Source organism: Tiliqua scincoides, chromosome 7, assembly GCF_035046505.1.
Source record: "Tiliqua scincoides isolate rTilSci1 chromosome 7, rTilSci1.hap2, whole genome shotgun sequence".
NCBI lineage: Eukaryota > Metazoa > Chordata > Lepidosauria > Squamata > Scincidae > Tiliqua > Tiliqua scincoides.
In genome coordinates, this window is record NC_089827.1 from 43,595,058 (window position 1) to 43,622,014 (window position 26,957).

The 26,957-nt window shown below is 45.2% G+C and overlaps 1 protein-coding gene and 1 pseudogene across 1 annotated transcript in view; one reads left to right on the plus strand and one right to left on the minus strand.

Annotated features, from left to right (window-relative positions):
- Nucleotides 1-26,957, minus strand: part of IQSEC3 (IQ motif and Sec7 domain ArfGEF 3) — a 161,184-nt gene that overhangs the window by 34,441 nt on the left and 99,786 nt on the right. The window contains exons 4-5 of the mRNA XM_066633344.1: nt 21,272-21,318; nt 12,428-12,635 (exon numbers count right to left, since the gene is read on the minus strand). Coding sequence (XP_066489441.1) covers nt 12,428-12,635; nt 21,272-21,318 — 255 coding nt within the window. The remainder of the gene's footprint in view (nt 1-12,427; nt 12,636-21,271; nt 21,319-26,957) is intronic.
- On the plus strand, nt 11,659-11,780 carry LOC136658227 (5S ribosomal RNA; annotated as a pseudogene).

Sequence of the window (26,957 nt, forward strand, 5' to 3'; positions counted from 1 at the left end):
AAGTAGCCCTGCAAAGGGGCTACACGATTCTGCGGCAGCTCTGGAGTTGCTCTGGGCCATGCAGCCCAACACAGAGCTCAGGATCTGGCAGAGCTGAGTTCCACATCCTCCCACCTCACTCCCTCCCCCAGCATATCTCCTCCCAGCCCTCATAGTGACTAAGGAGTCAGACTAGGACTACAGAGACTGAAGTTCAAATCCTCACTCAGAGACAAAGCTCACTGACGGCCAGATCCTAATGGGGCCTTTGCACTAACATGTTCCGTGACTAGGAAGAAACATGATCAGGCCAGTGAGCAGGGCCTGGCCACTGGCGCAAGCAGTTAGCTGCTGGGTCAGTGCAAAGGCAGATGCAGGATGCCCACTGGTGCAGGTAAGCTGGCAGTGGGGTTTGGAGGAAGGTGGGGAGGGGGTGAAAGGGGCAGGTGAAACGGGGCATTAACAGGGTGGGGGGAGGGCAGATCAGGCCTGGGAAGGCAGTGGGTTTGGTGGCAGAAGTGCACACCAAATCCCGACCCCCTTCCCAGGACTGATTCTTCTTCACAGATCAACTCAGACTTGTGTCAGCAATCAAACTGGCATAGGTCCGAGTTGACCACGGCAGCTGCTGGTTACCAAAGGAAGTAATGTTCCCTTACCCCGAGGAGGCCTCCAGTGGCCAAATATCCCCCTAGTATGTTTGCTTAAGATGGCATCACCCAGCATAGCTGTAAATATTTCTTTACCCAGCATGTAATTAATCTGTAGAACTCCTTGCCTCAGCATATTGTGATGACATCTAGCCTAGATGTCTTTAACAGGAGAATGGACAGATTTATGGCGGGGGAAAGCCTTTATAATCCATATGGCTTATATGAATTATAAGCCATAATGACTATATGCCACCTCTGCACTTTAGAAGTAGCCTATCTCTGAATGCCAGATCAAGGGAGTAGTAACAAGATATAGGTATGATGATGCCTTGAGTGCTCTCTGAGGCATTGGGTGGGCTACCATGAGATACTGGGAGCAGAATTAGATGGGTCCTTGGCCTTATCCAGCAGGGCTCTTCTTATGTTCTTAGGTTACGTGGGTGGATGTTTACTTGAACTAGGTTACCTCATAAAGTTCTAAATAGTGGCTGGACATTTTATCTGTGAGTTACTCAGAAGTGCTGTAACAAATAGTAACTGAGTTTTAGCAATCGACTGAGGCAGTGTTATCATAAGCAATTATGTACTTCAGTTTAGCTGACTTACCACACTTTCACTCTTGTATTCTCGTTTAAGGACAATCTTCTACACAGTCAGTATAAACACTTCAAAATTCAAGTGGAGAATAACTTGACTGAATAGTTTCTACACCCTTCTTATGGTAAAGTAGAATGTCAAGGAAGAAGGGGCATTTTTGAATTGCTGGTTTCCTAGGTACATGGCATATTTTATGTGGAGATGCATTCAAGGTTGCAATCTCCTACCTCTATTCCCAAGTGGTAAGTCCTAAAAGAGGGTTGTACCATGTGCTAATACTGGATGCCTCGATCAGTTCAGAGAAGGGTGTTAAAGTAAGAAAGGGACTATAGATGCCAAATTAAACAGGAGTGCATGATTCTACACCTGAATTGTTTCTATTCATGCACATGTCCAGAGTAGTCCATTCCTTCCCAGAATGCCTCTGTCTGCTATGAACAAGATGTCTACTTCTTTCTAGAAGCAAATACATCCTGATATGATTTTACTAAACACTATCTCCAGTGTGGGGGAACTTCTGTACATTCTCTCTGTAGGCAACCTTCAGTCTCGAAAGACTCTGGTATCGCGCTCTGAATGGTGGTTCTGGAACAGCGTCTAGTGTGGCTCAAAAGGCCAGTTTGGGAGTGACAATCCCTTCCACACTGGGAGCAAGTGCAGTCTGTCCCTGGTCTGTCTCCCTGGCTATGGGCCTTCCTTCTTTGCCTCTTTGCCCCAGACTGTTGGCAAAGTGTCTCTTCAAACTGGGAAAGGCCATGCTGCACAGCCTGCTTCCAAGCGGGCTGCTCAGAGGCCAGGGTTTCCCACCTGTTGAGGTCCACTCCTAAGGCCTTCAGATCCCTCTTGCAGATGTCCTTGTAAATAAGTGTGAATAATAGAAAGCCCACATTCTTGAATAATTCCAATAGAAATACCGAACGCATAAGTAATTACTTAATGTGAATGCAGCACAAGTTAACAAAAAAAGTAGTAGTTAGTGTGAAGTGGTGAGTAGTAACTAGCATTGAGAGAGATTTTCCCTGGTACCCAAAGAGTCAGTGACATTTGATCAGCACCTTTCCAAAGAGCCCGTAAGTCCCTTATAAGATAGAGCCGTTTATGAAAAAGTCCACTTTGAGATCTAATTCATTTTCCACATACTGAAAAGCAGTGGAAAAACCACCAGTGAGGGAACAAAAAAATCCTTTTTTAAAAAAAAATCTAAAAATGTGATTTTAAGATGAGTGAAAAATCGCAAGGGATAAATGTCAAGAAGAGTGAGATTATAAAAGAGCCCCAGTTGGCCTGGTTAATGATACATGCATAATGAAAAACTACTGATTTAGCCAAAGCAATGATGATCAAACCAGTCATCTCCCACAGACAACTTCTGTGCCTGAAAATTCTGCCCAATTTTGTACACAAATCATTATACCAAAATTCTCCTTGTTATCTAAGGGATAAAAGCTTGGACAAGTGGACCGACTAGAGAGAGCATTTGCATAGCAATTCCTGAGCTATGTTCACATGTATTATCTTGACTGTGTCCATACAAAAGCTCTGTTAAGTAAGGGCCCAATCCTATCCAACTTTCCAGCACCGGTGCAGCCACAATGCAGCTCCAAGGTAAGAGAACAAATGTTCCCATACCTTCAGGAGGCCTCTCTGACTGCTGCCCCACCACAAAATGCAGTGCATGCCCCACTGGCGCAGCTGCACCAGCACTGGAAAATTAAATAGGATTGGGCCCTTAGTCAGTATTATTATCCCTATACTGCAGAAGACTGAGGCAGGAGGGAGTGGTTTGACCAAGGGCACCTAATGAAGTTCATGGCAGAGGTGAAAACACCAAGGAACTCCCAATTTGTAGCTCGTGGCCCAATCCAATGGCCAGTGCTAAGCATTGGAAACTTGCCATAAAGCACGTTTTTGATGACTTACGAGCAGGGAACAGGCGCAGGAAGGCCAGAACCATCCCAGAGGCACTGAATCCAGTCTAACGGGCACCAAAGCTGGTAAGTACAGTACCGATTGGTGCAGGGGAGGGCAGAATGTAGGTGGGGAAGGAGTGTTTCAGGGAAGGAGAGGGCAGGAAGGGGGTGATTCAGGCCTGAGAGGGGGTGAGAATGTTGGAGGAGACTTCCGCCATATCCTAACTTCCTTCCTGGTCCTGGAAAACCTACACAGGGCCTCTTGGACTTCGAAGAGCGATTTTGCTGGTGCAGATCCCTAGCCCCATTGAGCAGAGTGGAGCTCAACATGGGGTAAGAGAACAGTACTGGTTAGGATTGGGCTAACTTGTCTAAGCTACACCATCATTCTTCCCTATGTGTCACCTGAGCTTTGGTCTCTATGACTGATCTTTAGGTGCTAACGGTGGTGATGCCAGTGATGAATGATGATGACGAAAAAAGCTGAAAGGATGAACACTAATTATAGATCTGCAGCTGATCTATTGTGATGGGGACAAGTAACTTCTTTGGTGTGATAAAGAACTTTGTTCTTCCAAGCTCCAGTGAAAGCTGGTGTTTGTCAAATTATAATAAAATAGTGAGGGAATGGAGAGGGAGAGCCAGGCAGCGGAGGTTAGTTTTGCATTAATGAGCAGACTACCGCATGCACATCAAATTGATCATGCTGCCAGTGGAGCATCAGCCTCTCTTCACCCTTGCTAATCATGCCATTATTTAAAACATAAGCACAAAGATAAGAATCCTAGACATGATCACAAGAAATGCTTTAGCTGATTTCCTCCCCCCACTGCCACCCTCCAATGTTGCAGTTCCTGCAAAAGTCTGTCTATCTATATTAGTGTGAGAGATTTTAAAAAATAAATAAAAATTGCTTCTTAAAGCAAAGGACAAGCAAATTATGGGTATATGTCTTTAGGGGGCAGCCCATGGGTTAAATACAAGGACACAAAGACAAGAAAATGTAAACTCAAAACAAGAACAGAATGTCTTTTCTTCCTAATAGATGATTATTGGCTGTTAGAAATGGAGACAGGCACCCTGATCCAGCAAAGGAAATCCATGTGGGCAAAAGCAAGCTTCCATAGGTGAAGCTGATGTGAATGCAGATTGTGTTAAGCACATTTTGTTGGCTGCCTTGAGGTCCATTGAGCAGAAAGGTAGGATAGCAATGTTAATAATAATCTTCATGTCCATATCTGTACATCATGATGCTCACTCAGGTCCCACTGAACTGGTTAGATTTGTCTTTGAGTAAGGATGTGGATGTATATCCCCCTGTGGATAAGCACCCCAAATTGTCAAACGAGTGACACACAAACAACACTGGATCAGGGCAGGGGGATGGAGTTGCAACCCTCCCCTCCAAATTCCATTTGGATTTTTCAGTGGATAGATTTTGCTCCTGAATCACATCTGGTTATATGCCTACCAGAGATGAGAGTCTATCTCTTCATAATTAGGAATTTCCCTTTCTCTCTCCAACATGTGCCCAAGAGCTATTAGGACTGGCCTCTCTACCTCTCCATCCACTATTTAAATACAGGCCATTAGTCTTATAAGCAGTACAATGCTGCAAATCCATTTTATCCAGCATATGAGATGGATGACAGAATCAATCATATTTAAGATGAATTCAGCTGACCACTTTTTCGCTTACTGATGTTGATGAGCTGCCTTCTTTCAGTGATGTCTGAAAGAATGCTGGACTGGCCTAGGAATGCTTCACCACAAGTCCACATTGCACTTTTAACATGCCCAGAAAAATCTTGGAAGAACAGATTAAGTCACATCTGGTTGAGCTGCAATGTAGTCATATGTGCTGAAGTCTTTGCAAGATCAATCAGCACAACCCAATCCACTTTAAGGACCACCTCGTTGATTTTTAAAAAATGAGTTTGTAAATCAGTCTTTCAAATATTTACAATTTAGGGCACAGTCATGGAGTTTTAACCAATATAAAGCACACTTGGAACAAAATGCACAACACACTGAACTTGACAAATTAAAGCAGAATCTCTATCATAGTTTTAGCCTAGCCTTCCTCCAAGGAGCTCAGGGCAGAATTCTCTCCCTATTTTGTCCTCACAACATCCTTGAAAGGTAGGCTAGGCTCAGTGACAGGTACAAGCTTAGCTCATGGCTGAATGGGGATTTGAACACAGGTCTCCAGGATCCTACTCCAACACACAAACCACCACACCGCACTAATGACCTCTGACATCATGCTGGTAGACACAGGGAAGTCCAATATTTTGGGAGAGGTCTTCTCCAACAGCTCAGAGGACTGTATTCATGGCCTAAAAGTTATGAAGCTGAATGAAGCATACAAGATCAAAGTGTTTTTGTGTCCATGATATGAGATGGAACCACCAGCTATCTAATTACCTCAGATTTCTAATGAAGTGACAGCTTTTCTAGAAGTGTGAGAAAATGAATCATTTGATGTCTCCTATTAGAACTTGCAAGATGCAGTTACTAACTTGGAATAAGAGGGAAAATTGCTCTTCAATATACAGCAGTGCACAGCTTAGACGGACTTCATACGGCACACACCATGACAGCAAGGCTAGCTTAAATAGGGCGAATGACCTGCTTGTCTCATAGAGATTCCCAATAGCCTTCCCTGCATGCAGTATCTGTGCAGAGCAGCTATTGCCATTGAGGTCTGCCAGCAGAGGCAGGGGGAACTCATAACACACTGGCCATGATTCATATAGTGTACTGGGCCCAGGGATGGGAAACTCACCAGAGGAATACCAATCCCTACATCAGGTGTAGGGATTTACCCTACCTTCATCCTGTCTGGTGCTTGGATTAATCCTGAAGATCTGATTTACATTGGTAATTTGCTTCTTTGGAAAGAAGCATACAAGCCAGCTCTCTTCCTGATACTCCAAAGGTCTCTGGTGTCAGGAACTTTTGTGGGCTTAAATCCTGCCACCTGAAAGAAGTCATAATTCCTTCAACTTGTTCTTTGTTTCAGTGAAGTCTTCCTTTGGAGACAATTGTCTCCTGCGAACTCTTCCTTCGGATATTGTAAGCAGCCTACACACCCTTTGTTTAGGTACCACTCAGGGAGAAGGTGGCCATGCAAACAAACCCTTGTCTCCTGCCTAGCTTCCAGTCTCCATTGCGTATTGTCAGTGTGGACTGTCACCATGCTCTCTACATTCTCATCCAAAATACACTACTGAGATCCAATGTGAAAGACAATGTCTCGATGTGAATACCATCACCTACAGCTATTATATGCTTTTTGTGAGGAAAGAGGAACAGAAGAATTCCCTTGCTGAACTGAGCTAGACTATCTAGTCCAACACCCTGTTTTCAATAACAGTCAGATATTGTTTGTCTCCTGCATCTGGCATTTAGAGACATACTCAGTGGCATCACTATGGTTTGTGTCACCCTGTTGGGAGACCAGTGTGTCACCCCCATGATGGACTGCCTCCCATGCAGTGGGCAGGGCAATGCCCCAGGCAGTGGGCATGGTGATGCACCATTGCCCCACCCTACTGGTTTTCTGGTAGAACATTTGAGAGTATAAAGATTGCAGTTTGTTTCACTGCATTCTACATGAAATTAGGCATCGAATGAAATGTAACATCATGGTATTATTCAAAAGTACCAAGATTTAAAAAACTTGGCCAGTAGTGGTGTCACCACCCCTGTGCGTGTCACCCAGTTTAGCCTGCACCGCCCTAGCGATGTCACTGGATATACTGTACCTGGAAATGAAAGTTCTGTTTAGTCATTGTGCTTACTTGCCATTGATAGGGTTGCTCTTCCATCCACTTCTCTAAACTTTTAAAAAGTCATCTCACAGGCTGGGAACCATGACTTTCCTCTTGTGAGGGAGGAGCATGTTCGTCCATTCACACATCATGTCAGTACCTATCAATGAAACTGGATTGTCTATCCAGTTTGAAGAGCCCCCCCCCTTTCCATTTGCAAGGAAAGAAAGAGAATATGGGATTGCCTGTCTGTCATTTCCAATAAGGTGACAAACTAATGAATCACAAGTAATTGCCTACCACTTAGGAACTCCTCTCAAAGGAGTTTTCTTCGGAAGAATTAATTAATTCAATACACTACTGGATCCCAACACACAAGTCCTGGCAATTTGAGCCTGGTAAGGAAAGTGAAAACTACTGGGAAATATCGATAGTTAGACTCAGAAATGACTTTGCTGAAGAAGTTTAAAAAAACAAAACACCACAGGCTAATAAAATAAAATTTAAAAACCCAGCACTGGTGTGGCAAACCAGATCCCTTCACCTTAACTGGGAAGCTCCTATGCATATGCAACACAGTACTAGTTTGCATTAGTCAATTAGTATAATTTCCCATTATAGACCCTGCAATTGGCATATCCATCTGAAGGGCTTAACCTCACATGTGTATTGGGTACCAGTTAGAATAACAGGCCAGGCAGAAAACACCAGCACCCTGCTGGGGTCTGTCAACACCTGTCAGTTGGTCATGTCCACCCACTTACTTATGACCAAGGGGACACCCAGGGAACTCGGTCTGGGTTTCCGGCCACTAGAGTAGCCAATAGGAAAAGTAAGTGCAAATAAGTACATACGTCTAGCTAGGAAACATCTAGACAGTTTATGTTAGAATTTTGTTTCATTTGTCTCTTCTTTCAAGACCTGATCTTGCCTAATTTCAAGCAAAAATCAGGTGCATGGGTTGTGGTCCTTGCTTCTTTCTGCCATCCCCGCACGGTAGGCCACAAGAGTCCCACCGGATCACCACAGCTAGACCTGGATCAGTTAAGGCAGGATCCCCATAACATTACTTCTGAAAAGCACAAGCAAACATGAATGTATGAGAACCTTATGAAGCTGCTTGATACTGAGACAGGCCATTTTGTCCAGTCAGGTCAGAACTGTCTATACCAGGGCTTTTCAACCTGTAATATTACTGCTTGGAGAGCAAGAGGCCAGATCAGTAATGTGGATATTTAGTAGTCTGCTGGCAAGAAGCCTCAGATTCACAGGTTAGGAAGGCCACACTTTTCACTGAACCATGTAATCATCTCCCCACTTCTTAATTGATCTATGGAGTCCAATGTGCCAAATTTGAATGGAGCCTTATTTACTCCTTAAATTCAAATGGATTTTTTCATGCCTGCAGAATTCAGATGAAGCCTCCCAGGACCAAATCAGAGAGCAAATTTGCTGCCTTGTGACCCCAGCCATCTCACTAGGCTCCTGAGTTTGGGAGAAACCATTTTTATAAAACAAAGGAAAGGTTTAATATCTGCACTGGTTCTCACCAATCCCATGATTAAGCCGAATCTAAGAGCAAGCTAATGACCCTTCAACCAGCCACTGCATCCTAAAGTGGGTGGGAAACAAGGCAGAACCCAGCAGGGGGCCTCCACTAGCAACAGAGAGTACGCTGATTGAGTCACTCCACCTAAGACTCCCATGGGATTCTGTAGGGCAAAACCAATAAAAGCCCCTGGCTTTAGAGCTTTGTGTGGTTGACTGTCTCTTGCACTACCCTGCCTTGCCGCTGTTTGGGGCTGTTACCCCACTGGTGCTGCGTAAGTCACCCCCATTCTGACCTCCATCTGAGAATCACTGTGTCAGCTGGCACCCAGGTTCAATAAAACCCTGCAACTCCGTACCTTTCACCATCCCCTTCTCAACCCCCCTGAGCACTACCAAAGCTGCTGAGCCAGTGCAGGTTGGTCACTTAACACTGCTGCCCACCTTCTAAGGAGTTCCTCTCTCCTCCCCTCTCCTTCTTCTACCTTCTTCTAAGTGCTTACCATAGGGCTCCATTGCGCATGAATGTGGTCTGAAATATTATGGTCTGAAATATTTATAGACCACTCCTTCACAACAATAGCAACAACAAAATCACATGAAAAGAAAAGGTGATGGAGAATAGTCCCCCTCCCCATCTTGGTTCCATACAGTCAGGTCTAGGGTAGGCCCAGGGGCTTAAGTGCTGTTTACTGGCAGCAATAGGAAAATTGAACCTCCATATTCAGAGGCAGTGGTTCTTTGACACCTAGGACAAAGAGGTCTGGGCTGTGAGCTCCCAGAACCTTTGGCTAACCCCTGTTGGAGACCCAAGACTTTGGTCTACTCCAGCAAAGGCTGTTCTGAGGTTCTGAGACTGTGCCTGCCTCTTCCCTAGAAGCTCTTGGTTCGCTTTTCAGGGTGACTGTTTCTGTGATGGCAGCTTTGCACATGGCAAAGCTTTACTTCCTTTACTCAGCATGTGATTGGTCTGTGGAACTCCTTGCCACAGGATGTGGTGACGGCATCTGGCCTGGATGCCTTTAAAAGGGGATTGGAGAAGTTTCTGGAGGAAAAATCCATTACGGGTTACAAGCCATGATGTGTATGTGCAACCTCCTGATTTTAGAAATGGGCTATCTCAGAATGCCAGATGCAAGGGAGGGCACCAGGATGAGGTTTCTTGTTATCTGGTGTGCTCCCTGGGGCATTTGGTGGGCCGCTGTGAGATACAGGAAGCTGGACTAGATGGGCCTATGGCCTGATCCAGTGGAACTGTTCTTATGTTCTTATGTAATGTCAGACACAGAATCCCCCCTGTCTAGAGTAAGTGTGAGTGAGCTCTTTTAGTTTGGCCCAGTTTGAAACCCCTCCTCCCTTGATGACACATGGAATCTCATCTTGGCATCACCAGGTTCCCATCCCTGCCAGAGTTACCAGATCCAAGCATGCCATAACATACTGCTTCTACAGAAACTTCTTTAAACATTGTTGGCTAATTTTTAGCTGCGTTAACCTTCATTTTCTGGATTCAACTGCCCACTGAAATGGAGGTATGTTGTTGCTTTATCTTTCATTTGGTATTGTTTACAATGGATTTAATTTGTTCATGTGCTGGCCAGGATTTCTGTTGCTTTGTTTGATTTCGCTCATATCCTTTATTTACTTTAATCTCCATTCAATATATTTTCAATTATACTTTGTATTTTTATTTTCTCAGGAAAAAAACACAACTTACACTTCTCCAGATGGCTCATCTTTTTTATTCTTTTCTTTTCTGGGAAAACCAATAACAAAACAATAAGGAAAGTATGGGGAGGGAGAGTGGTTTGCTATACTATTCTGTCAGATATATTAACAATTGCAAAACACACTCTCAACCTGCTTGGAATAAATGTATGGGTGTTCAGTCCCCATCCTGACACAGAAAATATGAAGAGCCATTTACACACGTTTCATCTAGAATGTTACTGCTAAAGCAGCTGTAAAGTCATGTGTATTTTGTTCAGCCAGAATGCAGCTTGATCGTGATAGCATGACCAAACGTGGCAGAGACAGAGGTTCTCTACCTTTATAGACCTAGCTACCTCAGAGTGGGAGGTGAATCAGTGAAGCCCCCTTCATCAGTCTGGCTGGGACCAACTACCTCTTGGTTGATCCACTCCCAGAACTCTCTCATTCTGCAGCCACTTGAGAGTGAGACAGCAAGGCGCCCCTTTCATCAGTCTGGTTGGGTCAAACTGCCATGTGGCTCCTGCCCTGTCCTATATAATTGAAAATATATTGAATGGAGATTAAAGTAAATAAAGGATATGAGTGCCTCCTTGAACAGCCCTTCCTCCTGCAGCTTAGAGTGACCTGAAAGAGCAAGATCCCCTCCATGCTGGGACAAATAGCACTTGATTTTTTTTCCCCCAGAGCTTCCTCCATCAGTGCTCATGGTGGCAATAGGGTATTTGCGTCCTGGACAATTCTATCCTGGTAAAATGTATTTGCATCTGGGTTTGTTTTTTGTTCCAGTCATTTGCAACTGACTATAACTGGGCAACCAACCCCATGCTATATATCTCCTAAGCCTCTTAACCCAGCCCAAACCCGAACCCTACCTTTACATTTGAAAAAACAAAAAAGTACATCTAATATAAATATACATATACTGTGGCGCAAATGAACAGGACACAAAAAGAATGGTCACAAATGTCCAATACTGGGATGCATTTGACCAGGATACAGTTGTCCAAGACACAATGGTCCTGCCACTGCCCACAGTACCTGTAAATACTTGATCACCTCTTCCCCTCAAACCCCTTGTTCCTTCTGTATTATGTCTAATGCCTTTGTAAAGCATTACATCAAACAGTGAACCATCCTCAGCACATTAGCAGAAAGGCAGTATAGAGCAAGTGAATAATAAATAATGATTTGATATGGGAGAAAGTGCCAGCTTCAGCTTCTGCTGTTCCTTCATCTCAATGATGGAACAAGTTAGACTTGGTAAAACATTCTGTTTACAGACTGCCTGCATTCAGGAATGCCATCTTTTTATACAGGCGGGTCACTGTTTTTGAGACAGCAATGCTACCATGGAACCCTTCCAAGGTGCTGCTCACCTCGTACTATCATGATTTTTTTCAGGTGCCAACTACTGCTAAATCTATGTACAAACCACTGGTGATTTTAAAAGCCCCAAACCGACCTTCTAGTTGTCTTTTGCTGATCTGTAGCTTAACTGTTACCCTGCACATGCCCGATCTCATCTGATCTCGGAAGCTAAGCAGGGTCAGGCCTGGTTAGTACTTGGATGGGAGACCGCCTGGGAATACCTGGTGCTGTAGGATTATACCATAGTCTTTCGAGACTGAAGGTTGCCAACCAACCAATGCCCAGACCTCCAGGCCAAGATGAAGATTGAATCTATATTGCTCCATAAACTTTGCCCGAAAGCGGATGAACCAGGCCCGTGGCCAGACATTTTAGGATGAAGGGGTCTGGGCAGGGGATGCGGGGGAATCACTGCAGAACAGACAGCACATAAATACAGTCAGCATAACACATTTAAAAGCTATGTAATTGTTGCTTAGTGGGCAATTGGCTAGAACATAGTACTGTTTAAGCTACCTTTCTAGTGAGTAACAGAATTGGTCTGAACTGAGGAACATGGCTGGAAGCACATGGCCCTGAATGTTTTGTAGGATGGATGTTGCATCCCTGTGGATGTTGAGCCAAAATTAAGAAGCATGGAAAGCTGCTATCAATATTTGTTCACCTTTGTCACGGAGATCAGCATCCCCATAACTTCTTTCTCAGCCCCTGGCCAGACCATGAAACAGGAGTCCTGGAGTGAGTTTGCTCACTCCCAATTCATGCCAATGGTGGTGGTGATCAATAGGGCAGTAATGCATATGGAACTAAGCTACAGAGTCATTCGAGAGATGGCCCCAGCCCACCCAAACCCCCTCTCCCATGGCATGAAAGGCTGGTGTACCTGTTTATTCTTTAAGTCAAGGGAGAGCTCATAATCGGAGGCAGCTGCATGAGAACATGTGGCTGCCCCTTTGCTGCGCTGCCCTCTCACGGGGGAACCCGTGTGGTGGAGGCTGGCCTTCTGCACCAAAGGGGAGCACCCCGCTGCCTGATCCACCTGCTCTTCCCGCCGCTCCGCATGCTGGGCTTTTAACTTCAAGGTGTCGGACCTGCCTTCCTGGCCACTGTGTCGGCCGGCCTCCTTCGGATCCTCCGTGGCACACCCGGGTTTCTTGCTGGCTGAACCGCAGGGATCATCACTGTGAACAAAACGCAATGTTGCTCTTTTTTATTTGGTTTTTGTTTGTTTTTGTTGTTCCTTTGTTTTTAAGTCTCTAGTCCTCAGTAATTAATTGGCTTCACAAATATTCACACAGCATTGGCTGTGGGCAGGCAGCAGAAGCAGGGAAGCTCCTGGGAATTGCATGAAAGCTGAGATGCTGAACAGGCACCGCATGACTAGGGCAGGGCCCTTGGCCAGGTGAAACCATCTCTCAGGCCTCGCAGGAACCAAACGTCGACATGCCTTTAATCATGTCATTTGCCCTCGCATGCTTTTTGGGTGTGTAAATAGCAGGTGCATGAACCCCTCAATTTGGATTGGGACCATGCTGTGGGGGAGGGATAATTTTAGCCTGCAGTCCTGATCTGAATTGGGCTGGGGGGGTCACCAGTGGGCTTCATTCAATGCAACGAATCACAAGTTGTATAGGCCTGAAATAGGAAGCTCATGGCATTTACACACAGTGTACCCCATACATATGAGGTGAAGTCAAGGAAGAGGTCATGACGTAGAGCAGGAGCCTCCAAACCCTAGCCCGTGGGCTGGATCCGGTGCACCGAATCCTTCTGGGTGCTATGAGGGCAAAGCCTTTCTGCTCTGTGCTGCAGCCTCAGGTTAATGCAGCTGATCTTTGCACAAACTGGCTCCAGGCAGCTGCTTCCCCCCCCCAAATTGGGGCACAGAAAATTTTGGGGCAACAGGCAGCTACCCTGGCATGAGTTTGTGCAAAGATTGGCTACAAAAATCTGAGGCTGCAGCACAGAATGGAAAAGGCTTTGCCCAAGGCATGGAATATCTGGAAAGCTAATCCTGACACATGCTGCGGGCTACTTTGGAGACTGCTGACCTAGAGATAGACAGGCTACATGTTTTGGATGCAGATTGTCCAAGGTTCAATCACTGGTATCTCCACTCAGTGAAAGGATCATGTAGCAAGTGATGAAAAGGAAGACCCCAGAGAGCTGCAACCAGACAGAATAGGTAGGATTAGGCTAGATGCATCAGTCGTCTGACTCAGCGCAAGGCAGCTGAATACATTTCTAAATATATGCCTGCTTTTTCATTAGGCACTACAGGAAACGCATGTATCCAACTCACACATTACAAGGTACAACACAAGTATGTGCAGTGTGCCAGTTAAAAGCTAATTCAAAGTAGCCCTGACCAAATTTGAGTCATGCAACTCTCAGCTTCCAGCTTCCATACAATGCTGTAAAGTGACCTGAGGGAGATGGGACTAATCAGTATGTAACAGGGACAGCAGGCATTGCATTTTTCATGTATCTAATTCTAGAACAGGGTTGTATAAAGACTTATCTGTGTTTGATTACGGCAGAGCGTGGGGTATTGTGTTTTTTTCTTTTGATGCTTGTTTTTAACTTGTACTCTCATTTTTATGCTAGCGTTTTGGGGTGGGGGGAATGTGTTGACACTCCGAAGTTTGACAGATTCACAGGAAAAGAAAACCACTGCTGTTGAAATGGCTGATAACCCACAGCCCAATTTTATGCATGTCTACTCAGAAGTAAGTCCCATTAGAATCCATGGGGCTTACTCCTAGGAAAGTGTGGATAGGATTGGGCTGTCTGTCAGAAGCCAGTCTCCAGAATTTATGTACATTCCAGTTAGTTCTTTTTCATGCAGTCTTATCCTGTGCATGTTTACACAGAAATAAGTTCCGTTATATTTACTGAGACTTACTCCTAGGTAAGTATGCATAGTGAGAGTTCTAACAGCAGTCATTCTTTTTCCCTACAGACCTCTCAAACCAGTGCATGCAAAATGTCTGGGCTCCCAGCCTTCACCTGACGAAACAAAACAGAAAGTACATCTCTAACAGTTAAATACACAGAGGTTATAATCCAACAACAATTAACGCACGCACACACACACACAAGAAATTAAGCATGCAGAAATGTGAGGTTTTCCTTAATTCTCACTGTTTCCACCAAACCATTAACTTCTTTTTGACCTTGCACAGTTCATAAAGTTATTGAGGTTTGCCAGGAGAGGGAACCATCCCTCATGTGAAAATGAAACAGAAGACTAGGTGTAAATGTGAATTTTGAAAGTGCACTCCCATTCCAAATAATGATTACAGCGCAAAGACTAACAAACTATTGTCAGTCTTGCCTGATGCGTGTTTTAACCCTAACAGCTTCCCATCAATTGCTCTTGACTTACTTCTGATTTGCAGAGCAACTGCGACCCACAAATCATGCTCCAAATTTTGCCCCCACTTGTTCAGAGAGCTAGGAATGCTAATTTTTGTGGCATTATAATAATAACCATGGCAACACATTGTGATGTCACAAAGACAAGAACATCAACGCGCAATAGGATTAAGCAAGGGACAGCTCTCCTGGGGAAGAAAAAGAAAGCTCTTTCTAACTTTCACTGCCTTCACAGGGAGATGACGGCAGAGAGGAAATCAGAAAAGGAATGTTTTATGGAATCAAAAACAATCAAACAAACAAATGCAACAAACCACATTAAACTGACTCTATTTACATGCTTGGAGTCACTGTGAACTCCTTTCCTAAGCCCCTACTTTGGTAACTAGAAGAAAAGAATGCAGGGCTACTGTACCTTTTGCCAGAAGAGCGAATGTTACTCTGGATACCTGTCATTCAGAGAATGAGAAGGATGCATGCAGCCAGTAAAAGGACAGGATTTCATCCTCCTTTGCATCTTGGCCACTCTGTGGCCAGCACCACCTGTGAGCTCACTACCCCCATGTATCACATGGCCTATTCATGTGCTTGACAACTTTCCTGTTTTTGTAGTTAAAAACAAGCCAGAAGCCAAATGTTTTGGTTCATTGAAACCTCCTATGTGACTGACAAGACGGCATTCAGCTTGCTAGATCACAAGTTGTCTGTACCACTCCTCACCTCTCCCCCCACCCCCAGCACAGGTCTCCAGCCTTAAATTCCCACTATGCCCTGTTCTCCCTGCCAAAAGAAGGAAGGAGATGCAAGACAACCCTGCAGTCATTCTTGCCTGCCCAGGAAGGAAAATGAAGTCAATTCCACACAAGTGGTGGATCCCTTGAAAATGTCCCAGAAATCCTTTCTGCCTTCCCAGCCTGTTCACCTACCCCCACCTCTAAGCCAAACACTAATGTTGCAAATTTGAACCCAAAGATGTGATTTTTCCCCCCTCTGGCTGATCATTTGTGCTTTTAACAACTGAGCAACAACCTGAAATTCAACAGATGAAACCGGAGATGCAAGGACAGGGACAGTTTCACCTGTTTACATTTCTGCTTCTCATGAAGCTATTTAAAGGCACTGCTGCCATGCCAGAAAAAAGGTAGGGAATCCTATTTGAATCTGCCCTTCCTTGTGAGAATGAGATGTAAGAAGTTCTGAAGTAAGCAAGACCAGAAGCAGCTCTTCTCCTGAATCCAGTCTCCACACCAACTTGGGGATAGAGTCTTGGGTCAGCCAAACTCAGCCAACGCAAGGCTCTGGGGTGGGCAGGGAGGGGGTGTTCCAGAGCGGGGGACAGCGGTCCCGGGGGCTGGCAAGCAGGGAGCGGGAGGTGGGGCTGGTACCCAGCAGTTATGCTGGATCCTAACTCCCATTTCCAAGCAGTGCGGACTTATGCCACCTCTGGAGGTGGTGCAAGTCTGAGGAAACCCAATGGGGCTGCAGTGGCTTACCCAGGGGTAAGGGGAAGAGTTTCCCCTTACCTCTGGCTGAACCACTTTGGGGCCCTATCTTGCACTGAATACAGTGCAGGCCTCCTGGCCTGCCTGTTCCAGCACAAGATAGGATTGCATTGTAATTTTCTTACCTCAGAGCTGTCTATGGTATGTCATGTCACTGAATTCTGGCCTACTCCATCACTGCCTTTTATGCAGCCTAATGGCAAAAAAATACGCACGCATTAATTTAAGAATGTGCTGTGCTGCTAAATTTTTTTAAAAAAATTTTTTTTAGAAATTGTATGTTTCAGTGTAGCAGACTGGGTCAGAAGTGCGGCAGGGGCTTTTACCCTTTGCCTTCTCCATGGTCCCAGTCCTCCAACTGCTATTTGGCTAAGGAGAAAATATCTCATTGGCCCGATTGGAGCTTTCTGCCCTGGTCAAATAGCAGCTCCAGGAGGCATTACTACTACGGCAAAGGCAAAAGGTTAAATCCATCCTGTCCTCCGTGTATGCAACTTAACAAAGGAAAAGCAAACATACAGTTGAATAGTTCACGCTTAAATATAGTGTAGTGTGACCTCAACCTCTGCCTCTTTTTTGTATGCATCCATCCACTTTTTTCCATATGATTGGATGGCTGTGGTTACTACGGATGAAGCAAAGTGCTGACTTGAGAATAGGTCTGCAGGAGGGCAAAACCTCTGATGCTGCCTGACCTGACCCCCACCGACTGAGATCCTGTAAAGCAGGGGTGCCCAAACCCCGGCCCTGGGGCCACTTGCGGCCCTCGAGGTCTCTCAATGCGGCCCTCGAGGTCTCTCAATGCGGCCCTCGAGGTCTCTCAATGTGGCCCTCAGGGAGCCCCCAATCTCCACTGAGCCTCTGTCCCTCTGGAGATTTGTTGGAACCCGCACTGGCCCGACGCAACTGCTCTCAGCGTGAGGGCGACTGTTGGACCTCTCACAGCTCTCATGTGAGCTGTGGGATGAGGGCTCCCCCCACTGCTTGCTGTTTTACGTCTGTGATGCAGTAGCAGCAGCAAAGGAAAGGCTGGCCTTGCTTTGTGCAAGGCCTTTTATAGGCCTTGATCTATTGCAAAACCTTCATTCATTCATATAAGTTCCATCTCTAATATATTCATTTATTTAAATTTATTCAAATTTGAAATGTAAATTAATTCTTTTTTCCCCCTGACCCCCGACACAGTGTCAGAGAGATGATGTGGCCCTCCTGCCAAAAAGTTTGGACACCCCTGCTGTAAAGCAAAGGTTCTTAACCTTTACTGCCTCATGCATCCTCAAGAAAATGTTGAACTGCTCACGCTCCTCCCCAAAAATGCATACAGTATTTTTGATTAATTCAGTGTTTCTCAAACTGTGGGTCGGGACCCACTAGGTGGATCGCGAGACAATTTCAGGTGGGTCCCCATTCATTTCAATATTTTATTTGTAATATATTAGACCAGATGCTACCATGGTATGTGACTGCATTTGGGGAAACGTTACAGACCTGTACTTTTAACAAGCTACTGTGTATAATCTTTTAACAATGATAGTCAATGGGACTTCCTGCTGAGAGTGTGGGTAGGATTGCAGCCTAGGATTGTTAAAAATTTTCCTGCTTGATGACATCACTTCCTGTCATGACATCACTTCCGGCAAGTCCTGACAGATTCTCATTCTAAAAAGCGGGTCCCGGTGCTAAATGTGTGAGAACCACTGGTTTAATTTATTACAACGACTATCTGTTATTTTCTTGAATATATATGGCAAAAAAGAGAGGCTTCAAAAAACATAAAATTCCAACTATAGAAAAACAAATTTGTTTGCATGAAGACATAAAAAGACTCATTAAAAAAAACCAATGAAAACACTCAAAGCAATAAATGTTGCAGCCAATAGGAAAATACAGTACAGTACTGTATTGTTTTTGTTGGCTCATCAGTCATCTGGGCCAAATTCAAACCAAATTCAAAAATGTTTAAAAACTGTCCTTGTCTAATGAAAAAATGAGTATTAAGGCAACATTTTTTCTTAGTTCCAAGAACCCCTCACACACAGCCTGGACCTCCATCATGTACCTCCTAGGGGTACAGGCCTCATGTAGGCCCAATAGATTAAGAACTCCTGCTGTAAATCAACCTTTTGTGTTCAGATCTATCTGCTTTTCTGTACAGTTAAGGAGCCAACATGCAGCTTAAATGTTAGCCTGTGGAAATGAACAGCACAGCATAGCTGAAACTGTACAAGATGAGATTTAGTGCACTTCAAGATCTGAGTGGAATATATATGTGCACAGAAGTAGGCGGTTAGATCTACTAACGTATGTTCTCTGCTGCTCTATCCTGAACCTTTGTTTCAGTATGATTTATGGTGTCTGTTTTCCTTGAGTGACTACAGAAAGCCACTGTGTGAATGTGTGGGTAGAGAGAACTAGCCACCACTTTAGAACTTGATAGGTGTGTGTCTTTTCCTGGCATGACACTCATTGGGAAAGCTACATCTACTGACTTTTTGCCTGCCATACGGCTGTTCAAAGCAGAGGACCTCTAGCAAGCGGCAACCCTATCCATGTTTTTAAGAAGCATGCTTCTCTTCAGGAGCACCTATGTGTGTGGCCCGCTCACTAGTTCTCCAGTCTGACTAGCACTGCAAACCATTAGATTTACTTTTGTAACAAGTTTATACACCAAAGGCAAAATCCCTTAGCTTAAAAAAAGAGAGAAGTGCATGCAGCTTTCCTGCATGGGTGACCTTGCGTAGTTAACAGGTAGAAAAAAGTACTTACAACAAATGTTCTCAGAACACATTGCTGGTTTTTGTTTGGGAGGGCTGCAATTGAATACATCCCAGATCAGGCCTTTCAACCTTGCTGTGAATCTTGCCCTGCTGCAGAGATCTCTTTGCCCCCCTTGGAAACCTGAAAGGGCACTTCTAGAAACCTCTGTAGCACCTGTAGTGACTACTGGTTGAAGGGAGTCCAAACCAATCAGAAGGAATTTCCAATACATACTGTCCTTCCTTTCAGAAAGGAACTTGTCTTTTTAGGAATCTGAAGCAAAGCAAGGTGCACAAGTACTCCTGCCACCCATTTCCTGTGCACTCTACCAACCAATAAGCCCTCCTAGTTGCATTTCCAAATGAGCTGTGGAAGTCCAGCAAGGGATTTTTGTAAGGGTCACAATTCGGTCAAAGAGAAACCAAACAGTGCGGCAGCACTCTGAGGCATTTCTCAATGTGAGTTATTTCCATGCTAAATTTAAACTTTCTAATCCCCTACTGTTTCAAGCTGTCTGTATGGTCAGAGAATGGTTGCAGAGGTTATTTTTAGAACAGCGATTGTATGGAGAGCTCCCCCCTGCCCGCCTTAATTCATTATGTTATATAGGGGGAACAAAATGTCAGGCCCATTTTTATTCAGAATTCTAAAAGCCACACCAAAAGAAAATAAAAACCCTTCTTATCCTTGGGCAAACCACAAAATCAGGACACATCAGCTTAGTACATAAAAGGGGCTGTATACAGCTCATGAGTTGCATGCATGGTTGGCACGCAGGAAGTCCCAGGTTAAACTCCATCTTAAAAACAAACACCTTAGACTCAAGACAGAGGCAGATGTGCTATTTCTAATACATTATGAGAGTTTTAGTTATGCTTTCTAATATTTTTTTCCTGCTAGAGACAGGAAGCCCAAGCGACTGCTGCTCCCTGGGTGATGATGCAGCAGTTCACCAGCATGAACATAAGAACATGCCCCACTGGATCAGGCCATAGCCCCATCTAGTCCAGCTTCCTGTATCTCACAGCGGCCCACCAAATGCCCCAGGGAGCACACCAGATAACAAGAGACCTCATCCTGGTGCCCTCCCCTACATCTGGCATTCTGACATAACCCATTTCTAAAATCAGGATGTTGCGCATACACATCATGGCTTGTACCCCGTAATGGATTTTTCCTCCAGAAACTTCTCCAATCCCCTTTTAAAGGCGTCCAGGCTAGACGCCATCACCACATCCTGTGGCAAGGAGTTCCACAGACCAACCACACACTGAGTAAAGAAATATTTTCTTTTGTCTGTTCTAACTCTCCCAACACTCAATTTTAGTGGCTGTCCCCTAGTTCTGGTATTATGTGAGAGTGTAAAGAGCATCTCCCTATCCACTCTGTCCATCCCCTGCATAATTTTGTATGTCTCAATCATGTCCCCCCTCAGGCATCTCTTTTCTAGGCTGAAGAGGCCCAAACGCTGTAGCCTTTCCTCATAAGGAAGGTGCCCCAGCCCCGTAATCATCTTAGTCGCTCTCTTTTGCACCTTTTCTATTTCTACTATGTCTTTTTTGAGATGCGGCGACCAGAACTGGACACAATACTCCAGGTGTGACCTTACCATCAATTTGTACAACGGCATTATAATACTAGCCGTTTTGTTCTCAATACCCTTCCTAATGATCCCAAGCATAGAATTGGCCTTCTTCATGGTTCCAGCATGGGCTCCACTGAATCCCATTGGGGTGTGTTGACTTCAAGAGGCCTCCTTGGGATAAGGGAACATTTGTTCCCTTGGCCAAGGGTAAGCCCCTGTGCACCCAGTGGGTCTGTCCGTACCTGCACCAGCTCTATAGCAGGCACTAGTCCATGTTGACCCAGAAAGGCAGTTCAGGCCCAGGACAGGGATTAAGATTTGGAGTGCGCCACCACCTCTGGACTGACCCCCTTATGGGCCTGATCTGCTCTCCTCCCTATGCCATCACTGCCCCATTCCACCCACCCCTCCCCTGTTCTGCCCTTCCCTCATCCTGTTCCACACCCTGCACAGCCTTACTTGCTCCTGCAGGTCCTTGGCTGTTCACCGGCATGTGGGAGGCTACTCTGGCCTCCCTGCCAGCAGCCCAGCAGTGCGCACCAGTAGAAGCTGCTTTCTGACCACTGGCGTAGCTAGGGGGGGTGGCACACTAAGTTTTGCAGGGAACCGCCCTGCAGCGTGCAAGCGGCTCCTCCCCTCCCCTTGGGAACCATGTGGGGTGGGGAATGGAGGCGAATGGTTCCCAAGGGGAGGGGGAGGAGCCGCTTGCACGCTGCAGGGAGGCTCCCTGCAAAACTTAGTAGCTACGCCAGTGTTTCTGCAGGCCAGAGCACCTCTGCACACCAGCCTTGCCAACTCTCAAGCAATGTGCCTTAAGGCACATTTGCAACCTTCCTGTGCAGCTCAGGATTGCACTGTAAGTTAATTAAACACTAGGTTCAAAAGTACTTTCCAAAGTGAAATCATGTGCAGAGCTTCTAGAACTGTAGACAGCCAAAGACAAGAAGTAGATGGAAGAAAAGAAACGCTTGAGGGGCACTTTGGCATGTTAATCCCTCCCTCCCCCATTTTGCGGGGTTCTTCAAACACCATTTGCTGAGCTGAGTCAAAACTGCCTTTCCGGTGTATTTGGTCTCCAAGCTTCCCTAAAGACATATGGCAAAGGGGTTGATCAAAAGTCAGTGCAGAAAATGACTCGGGGAGAATCAGGAAACATACGGCTTGATCTTTTTTAGGGTTCAGGGATTCCTGATAGTTGTGACAGATGCGTGGCTTGTGGTGAGAACACCTGCTGAGCAACTGAGTCTGGGTTCCAGGATGACTCAGCAATCTATAGTCCACCTCTGTTTCCTTCTGGGAGTTAAGTAGGGCAAAGATCCAGTTACACTGGAGACACATAATAGTTTTTACAACCAGAGGCTGAGAATAGGTTTTTTTGTTTAAGAATTTAAAAAGAGATTGTTGCTCATAGTGTGTATGCTCATCCCACATTTGCAGAGATCACAGCAGGGTACAACAAATGTACATACGTATACAATGGAAGCAAGCAATTGCATACCACCAATATTGCATTTATGAAAACTGCGGGCACAAGATGTGGTGAGCTGCTGGCCACTGCTTTAGAAGGAGTCTTTAAAGGTAAATTAGACACATCCATACTGGATATATACAGTGGCTATCAGCTGCTATAGATAACTGGAACTTTCAGGTTCAGAAGCATTAAGCTTCTGAATACCAGGTGATGGAGGCCAAAGCAGGAAACTGTTGCCTTCAAGCCCTGCTTCTCTGCTGGTTACCATTAGAAGCCTGATGTCAGGCTAAATAGATCTTTGGTCTAAGGCAGTGTTTCTCAGTGTTTGACCCCCACTGTACCACTTTGCATGGTCCACCTATTGACCACACCACTGGAAGTAACTGGCAATGACATCATCGCCAGTTACTTCCTAATTGGGAAGCCAGACACGACACAACAAAAACCAATAAGAGGCTCAGAGTGGACAGGAAGTCTTTTTCGAGTATGCAAAAAGTGCATGCTGGAGGTCTGCCTGCTGAGCTGAGCCTCCTATTGCTGCTTGTCATGTTGTGTTGCTGGCCTCACTGTCAGGCCGTGGGGGTCTGAGGATCCCACATGTACCACCGCACACCACCTCAAGTACACTGGTAGTACGTGTACCACTGGTTGAGAAACAATGGTCTAAGGTAGTGGGGGCTCTTCTTAAGATCTCAGCCAACTTCCCTTAAAAACATTCTGGTTCCAGCCTTGAAGCACTAAAGGTAACAAGAGAAAAAGCTTGTTTTCTGAAATATACATGCTTAACTCTTTTGTCCCACTGCTGTCTGTCCACATCTTCCAACAGGTTTTTGAGACACTGCAAAAGCTTACAAAATCTGTGAAGAGAGCCAACAGTGGAATGAATTAAGTACGCCTCGGGGAGGCAGAACCACTTCTACAATACAATCTTAAGTTCTGAATCAAATAAACTATTTCAGGCTCAAATCCTACCCAATTTTCCAGTGCTCGTGCAGCCATGCCAACAAGGCACACACTGCATCCTGCTGTGGGGGGGGGGGCATTCATGGAGTCCTCCTCCAGGTAAAGGAACGCTTGTTCCCTTTCCTTGGGGCTGTACCAGCATTGTAAAGTTGGATAGGACTGTACCCTTAGGTATTTTCCAGGGCAAAGATTTGTGGTTTTTTTGGCAGACTTGGATTTGACTTCATGTTAGTCCATAATGAACATCTCCCCTGGGGCTTCCACAAGGACACACAACAGGTATACAGAGTAAGTCTGACATCAGTATTTGCACTGAAAGGGACCCTTAGAAATACCAAGGAGTTGCTATTATGAATGATGACTAGTAACCATAAATAACTGATCTTTCCTTCCAGATTCAGAACGCACAGAACAATTTTTCAAGCAACGTTATTTTGCCTGTGTTTGTCAGTTAAGAGGAAGAGCTTGTGCCATTTGTTTAAAAATATTGCCCATGTTGAGGCTGTAATATTTATTTCAATGAGTTTATTCATCAACAGCACCATGAAAAAAAACAAGACAATGAATCAGCAAAAAGCATTTAATCATTTGACAGCTGCATTAAAGAGCCAAAGCACCTATTGAACAATAGGACAAAATGTATTCAGATTTAAAGTTGTTACCTCATTTAAAGTAAATTTAACTAGGCAGCATCATTTACACATTGTCAAAAGGAGTCCTTCAGATTTGGATGAAACAGATGTGGAGAATTCAATGGTGCCTTTGGGCTGATAGGCGGTAGAATCTCTGCTTTGTTACAGCTCTCTTAAGAATATAAGCAGTACCATGCTAAATCAAACCTACAGTCTATGTAGTCTAGCATCCAGTTTCCAACAGAGGCCAGCCAGATGCTTTCCTGCACCTTCTCCCCCCTCACAACTGGCTGTCATGACTAATAATTACAGATAGACCTTTCCTTATCCAAGAATGTGTCTAATTCCCTTTTAAAGGCATCTAAGCCAGTTGCCATCACTAGACTTTATGGAAGTAAAGTCCTTGTTAAATATGTGATGTAATTCTTTCTCTTTCTCTATCCTGAATGGACTGCCCACCAATTACATTGGGTGACCCCAAATTCTAGTAGTATGGAAAAGCAAGATGCGCCGTGTAAGTGGCTCCTCCCACTCGCCGTCAGAGGCATTCTGGGCAGTAGTAGCAATGTGCAAGAGATGCTGTCTGGTTCAGCGAGCGCCTGAGCATTGCCCAGAATTGCTTCGACGGTGAATGAGAGGGGCAGCGTACATAGTGCATTGTGGTGCCTGCAGTATTTGCTGTTCCATCCCTCTAGCTACGCTACCGAGTGACACAACTGGCAGAGCAGAAAGCAGCACTATTAGGGTGTCTGAGGGCCCAATCCTATTACTCCCAGCACTGACACTGAGCTCCAGCGCTGGCACCGGATGGCGCAAGTGTGTCATAAGGCACATCCGCAGCATCTGGAGAGGAGGAGCTGCTGATGCTGGGCCAGCGCCAGTCGGCACTGAGCCTCATTGCTGGATGGAGGGCCGGCTGGTGCTCCTGAAGCGCTGGCCAGTGGTGGGAATTTCAGGGCAGGGGGAGGTGAGGAGTGGGTGGAAAGGGGTAGGGGAGGATGGGGCAGGGGAGGAACTGGCCCTGAAGGGGTGGGACCAGTGGAGCTCTGCTCCTCCATATCATGTTGGGCTGCAAAACCTGACACAGAGGCCCGCAAAATAGCTAGCACAGACTTGAGAAGCCCCATTGCCATGCCTGGGGCTTTCCTCAGGGGAAGGGTGCAAAAGGTCCCTTCCCTCGAGGATACCTCCGGCTGACCCAGCAATGTTGCTGGATGCAGCTGTAGCCATTTTGGCGCTGCCGTACCCGCCAAAGCCACCGGGGATAGGATTGGGCTGCTCGGCATCCCAACAGCTTCAGCTGGTCCTGGAGCCAAGCACTGCAGAATACCGTCGCTGATACCACTGACATTACTCAGTATTTCAGAGCTATCATTGCGAGGGCTATAAGAGCTGCCTTATAAATTCGATTTTGTTACTGAGAACCATTCTGAGAATAATCCATTATGGTTGAAAAGCAGCATGTAATTATTGTAATGAATAAATGAACTAAAAACCAAAGAATTCCACAGTATTATAACCAGAGGCCTTTGTGGACTCTCTTGGGTGATGCAGAGATTATTCCAATTTTCTATGGAATTGTGGACTCCAACCACAAGCAATAATAAAAAATTGACGACTTCCTTTCCAATTGCCTCAAACTGTAGCCCAGCTCACGGGGCACAGAAACATCAATTGCCCCATAAGGAGGAGTAGGATTTAATTTTACAATTATTAATATTATATTTCATAATTTTTATATGTTGATTTTAATTTGCATGTACTATTTTGTTTTTTTTTATTATACTATCTGCTGTAAGCTGCCCTGATGGCCTCGACAGAGATGGAAAGCCCAGACAGAAGCTCTTAAATAAATAATCTCTCATAGTTAGTTGGCAATCTTCAGTCTCGAAAGACTATGGTATCACGCTCTGAATGGTTTAATCTCTCATAGGACCTAGTGATTCTGGTGTGGTTACCGACACAAAATGAGACACTGTATTTAACTCACATATTTTAGGCAGGTCATATAATAAGAATCTAAGGGCCCAATCCTATCCAATTTTCCAGTGCCGGTGCAGCTGTGCCAATGGGCTGCGCACTGCATCCTGTGGATGCAATATGGAAGTATGGAAAAGTATGGAAAAATTTGTTCCCTTACCTCAGGGCTGCACTGCGATTGCACCGGTGCTGGAAAGTTGGATAGGATTGGGCCCTCAGTTATCATATTATTATTTTTTTCTTTTAAGCATGGAATGCACACAGCCCTAGTTACCACTTTGTCTTGTCTTGCTAATCAGGATGAGATTCTATGGAGGAGATCACTGTAGCCCGCATGACATCTGCCCACAACCATGGCACTTGAAAATCACCAGGAAGACATTCAGAAAGAGGATGGAAAAGATGGTTCATCTTGGCTGCAAGGTTTAATTACTTTCACTTTAACCCCAGACTCCTCTGCCTTTCCATTATTTGGTAAACATGACCTTTTAGAGGAGGAAGAAACAGATGGCAGCCTGAATTAGTGTTAACCGCCTGCTCAGTGCCCCGGGAAAGAAAAACTTGGCTTCTCAGCAACAGTCTTGCTGCCACTTCAACTCATCTCTCTGGGCTCCTGGTCCCCGAGGCAGGCTTGAGCATCACCAATTATGCTGACAAAAGCCTGCTGGCGCAACCAAGCATAAGGACACATTTCACTATCACGACGAGATGAGTTGAAAGTTGAAAGGGAGCAGGATCCAAAGGAGGAATGAAATACACACGTTCCATCCCAAAAAACAACAACGCATTACTGCATTACTACACTCTCCCTATTTTCAAAGTAAAAACACAACCGTTTCATCTTGTTCTTTCTCTCACAACAACCGTGAGATATATCATTGTTTCCCCCCAATTCTATAGATGTGGAAACCGAAGCTGAGAAAATATGGCTGATTTACTTCAAGACTCTCCAGTGAGTACATTGCTGAGCAGGATTATGAACTCCACTCTAGTTTGTCCAGTGGCGGCAGCTCCTCATTTATACAGCAGCACCATCTATAAACATAGTGCTTTTCAAAGAATGCTAGGTGAAGTCTCTACCCCTAGAGCAGTGGTTCCCAAGCTGTGAGTCGTGGCTTCCTGGGGAGCCAGGGGGACCACAAACT